Source organism: Drosophila obscura, unplaced genomic scaffold (genome assembly GCF_018151105.1).
Source record: "Drosophila obscura isolate BZ-5 IFL unplaced genomic scaffold, ASM1815110v1 contig_29, whole genome shotgun sequence".
Lineage (NCBI taxonomy): Eukaryota > Metazoa > Arthropoda > Insecta > Diptera > Drosophilidae > Drosophila > Drosophila obscura.
Genome location: NW_024542816.1, coordinates 1,095,452 through 1,100,080, shown reverse-complemented (window position 1 = coordinate 1,100,080; position 4,629 = coordinate 1,095,452). Strand labels below are relative to the sequence as shown.

The following is a 4,629-nucleotide window of genomic DNA, read 5'->3' as shown; positions in this document are numbered from 1 at the left end:
TCTTCGTTTTTTGAGTGAGGAAATGACTAAAACTAGCAAAAGATTTTGCTGCGTGCAGAATGCGAGTGTGGCATTCATTTTGGCATAAGGTAATGGAGCTGGCCAACAAATGCAATGCCACAAAAGCCATGACCGCACTTTTAATCAAAGTGAAAACTATGAAAATTTATAAAATAATTCTTGCAAGCGAGCAGAGCCCAGAGCCAGGAAAAACCCGAATTTGTGTAAGAAGCTGTCACTGCCGTCCCCTTACTGGGCCCCCCCCCCCCGAAAAACATACACAATCTGAGGAGCCCACAGCCCCCAGCCCCAACAGAGCCCCCCATGGCAGCACATCCACTGGAGATACAAGGCCATCTTCGCTCTCATGTTAATGTTTGTGCTTTGTGTTTGTGTTGGGATTTTCGGTTGGAATGGGCTGGGCTAGGTCTCTGGGCTAGGGCTAGGTCTCTGGGCTTTGCTGGTTTTGCAGCCCCATCGCATGACTCTGTCTGTGTGGATATTTGCATGATATATGCAGTTATAATAAACCACAAGAGCTGCGAAAGCAGCAGCAGCAGCATCAGACATAGCAGACACAGCAGCGGAGTGCCTGGAGCAGGAGCAGGAGCAGGAGCAGGAGAAGCAGCAGCGGCATAGCAAAGGCCCACAAATGCCGATGTGCAACGGTGCGTATAAAAGCAAATGGCAAACAGTCAACCACAAAAGGCAATGGGAATGGCAACGGCAATGGCCCTGGCCCTGGCTCTGGCCCTGGTCCTGGCCCTGGCCATGGCAAAGGCAATGCCAGGGAAGATGCTGCAACTGCATATATCGGAATTATACAGCATTAAAGGTGAGTTCCAATACTTGTATGCCCAAATTGAAATTAGATTAATGGACAGGCAATTTACTTTACCAATTGCTGAGCCCAGGACACGGGAAACGTGGAGCGCCAAAACCTCGCCCTAGATAATTTTCAGAATATTTTCGATTTATAAAAAAGAACTGACTGGAGAGCAGCCAATAAGCTTTATTCAGTGAACTGAGTGCATATTTAATAAACCAAAAACAAACACATATACATAATTATATATATAGATAATATATTTACTTTAGTCGAACTTTTGGTCTGCTTCAGCTGCTTTTCCATCCCCCGAACTGATTGTTCTCAGTGTATTATCACTGTTTCCTTTGTGCTGCTCTTTTTGTCGTATGACTCATCTGCTTGGTCGAGTTGCAGTTGTTTCTGTGTCGAGAGCGAGTGTAGTGTGTGCGCTGAGCAATAACTCGCTCAGAGAGGATCAACAGAGCGAGAGAGAGAGACCTCACGTCGAGCGTGTTCCTCTGCTGTAGTGAGTGTGAGGGAGGCAGATATACAGACAAATGGAAACTGCGTAGCGAGCAACAATTCTCTCAGAGCTCTGGTTTGCAATGCCGGGAAAGAAGTTGCGTTTGAGAGCTTGCCCACACCCCAAGCTAAGCGGAGTCCAAGCCAGGAAAATAATAATCCAACATATGTACATGATATGTTGACATTACATATATCCATCTACTACTCAGGAAGGTCGGAGCAGCGGCTTAACAGTGCGCCTGCACGCCTGAAAATTGTTTGCCGTGCGCAGCCCATTTAAGTGTGCGCCTAACAGCACCTGAAGAAATCCCCAAAAACGTGCAAATGAAAAAGGTTGAAAATGCAAAGCAAAGCGCAAAGGTGAAAATATGAATATTCTTGTGCTTATTGGACAATTATTGGACACACTGGTTCTATTTTGTACACTATTGATACTGTCGATACTATCGATTGCACGCAATGCAGCGCTGACCTGACGCCACGTCATCTGGGAGACGCCATCTTTCTCTTTGCATATTTTACTTGGGGCCGAAACGTAGCAAAAGGATTAACACATTTACCAAAAGGAAGAGAAGCAAACTGCGTAAAAATGAAACCATTCCAAGTGCGCGGGCGCACAGAGCCCATCGTAAGTGAAAAGAATCGACGGCTCTGCCTGTTCAGCAGCCCGAATGGGGCCTGTGGCGACTTTTGATGTGCCTGCGCTGCATGGATTTTGCTTTTCTTTCAGAATATTAGGGACGATGTGGAAGTTGAGCGACCCGTACGTACAGTTGTCCTTGGGCACCGCATTCCCGCGAAGACAGACCCGAACTGGAGCGCGTTCTGGAACGTTATTTCAATGGAGCGCGCAGCTATGGAGACATTCAAAAAATTGGTAAAACATTTGATGAGCAACCCGGCCCTAGGTCCCTTCCGCCATCGGGGGGGTGCCTGGTTGCATGGGGATCCCCGCCACAGTGCGATGCTCGACCTGGAAAACATCGTGTACCGTTTGGAGAACACCTCTGACCTGCATCTGCTGTCCAGCATCGAGGAAGTGATGAAGCTGTTTAACCCCTTGGTGCCCATCGCCGACAAGGACGCCGAAGCTATGAGCTCAATGATATACCAACAGCTGCACCTAATGGCCCTGAAACTAAAGGCGATCTACGAACTCAACGGCATGGCCAAAGGCATGGACACCGAAAAGCTGCCTGCCAAAAGGGCCGACTACAACGAACGGATCGAGCGGCACTTCAGCCTGCGCATGCTGACGCAGCTGGAGACACGGAGTCCTGTGAGCTTATTCATCGGGGACAAGCCGGTTGGGGAGATGATTCGGAAGCTGGTCGAGGGGGATGAGTTCGAAGGCTTCGAATGGTTCACGCAACTTTTGCTGCGTGGGTGCCACAACGCCAGGAACTGTTCTGAGTGCTGGGTGCTGGACCTAATTAGAGCGGCATATTCCGTGCATGTAATCGAGGGCCACAAAGCGAACTTCCAGAAGGATGTGGAGCGCACCTACGCAGCTATCGAGAACGTGTACGCAACCATGTAATGTAGACCTGCATATAGCTGGGTTTTTATTTTGCCTCTCTTCAGTCAGTTCCCTTACGTTGAATGAAGAAAGTGAATCTAAGCCCAGAATTACTTCATATACATATATATTTGACTTAGAAATTAATTAAGAGCCAGCAACATTTAACGTGGAAATTTAACAAATATCTGTCGGAGAGTGTGCTGTAACCAAACCAACCCCATGTAATCCATTGCACTGGTGCATAACAGTTGACAGTGTTCGCTGTGGGTTCGAGAGCATTTGGATGTGTTGTGGACTGTATGTACGTGAGTTCGAATGTTTCGAATGGGTTCGTAGCCTCAGTGTAGCTCAGTTCTTGGCGCAGGCGCTGTGTGAGAGGGCAGCTTGTGTGGCTGTGTGGAGCTGCTTTCTGTTGTAGTGGTTAGCAGGTGGAGAGCAGCCAGCCGATGGACAGGATGCACAGGCACAGAAACATATTGGTCAGTATCTGTTCGTCTCCGATTTGCACTGGGTCGTTGATGCCAGGAGAATCCAATTCCTGATCCGGATCGGCTCCGGCTCCCGCTCCACGTAATTGAATGAAATTCGTATAAGACCGAATGGAAAGTTTCCATAGCCGAGCGACACGTTGAGGCCATTGCAAAATGTAATTGTAACAAACTGCGATGATGGGCGTGGTGGTGGAGCGGGGATGCCGCCAGTGGGGCGTGGGGCAAGACCATCGCGAGCATACTCATCCGGACGTGTGCTATTGCGTCCATAAATTGGAATGATTTTGCTGTTGTCCACGGCCGCCTTGCAGACGGCGCAGATCTTGCGATTGGGACCAGACGTCAGCCACCGGGTCAGGCAGGGCCAGCAGAACAAGTGGCCGCAAATGGTGACCACGGCATCGCTTGCGGTTCCCAGGCAAATGTTACACACAAAAGTTGACCCACCGCCACTGGCACACTGCGCGTACAGTTGTCGCATGTGCAAGTCGCATTCCAGGGGGGGTAGGCGGCCCAAATGTCGGCATCATGTCCAGCTGCAGGCGGGCTGCGGCCGCCACTAGATGATCCTTCCGGATTGGCCATCGTTGTCCAATTCTTCTAAATGGCAACAACAAATTATACAAATTATTTTAGTGCTTAAAAATTGTTCTATTTACGTGACAACAATTTATTCGAGACAGTGGTATGAACTGTCCAGTCTACAGCTGTCGATAGCCCAATAAATGCTAAAGCCCAGCCTGCTAGATGGCTGAAAAATATATGCACAGAAATCTTTATTTAAATATTTTCTTGGCCATGTAGGGCATTGGGCAGCATTCTCTGATGTTCGAGAGTGTTAACCTCTTGCTGCCTGCTGCCTGCTGGTAGGAACAGGTCACAGATAATCCTGGCATCAAATGTGCTTCTGATTTTCACTGACCCATAAATGAATGGATTTGTTAATTATATATGAGTGGCAATATATTGTTTAGTTTTTGACCAATTAATTTATTGTTTAAACGGTATGTTTTCCCTTTTTCTTTTTCGTTTTTAGTTTGGGTTCGTTTCGTTTCGTTTGGCTATTGATTTAATCGTTTTCGTTGATTCTGTGTAATTTGGCAACTGCAGTTTGGGTGCTCCATGGCTTTGCTTTTATTGTTGCCAGTTATTGAGGTTTGCTGCTGGCACTGAAGGAAGCTCCCTCCCTGCTATCCCCCTACATCGCCACCTCCTGTTTGGGTTTTTGTGTGCTGATGTTTTCTATGCGCTGGCAATTAATTGCTTTCAAATCCTTTTATCCA

General features: G+C 47.9%; 1 protein-coding gene across 1 annotated transcript; it reads right to left on the bottom strand.

Annotated features, from left to right (window-relative positions):
- Positions 1–3,335: 3,335 nt before the first annotated feature.
- Positions 3,336–4,035, bottom strand: LOC111069337 (E3 ubiquitin-protein ligase RNF185-like). Its single transcript, XM_041594478.1, has one exon. The coding sequence runs from the start codon at positions 3,825–3,827 to the stop codon at positions 3,336–3,338; it is 492 nt and encodes a 163-aa protein (XP_041450412.1). The 5' UTR covers positions 3,828–4,035.
- Positions 4,036–4,629: the final 594 nt, after the last annotated feature.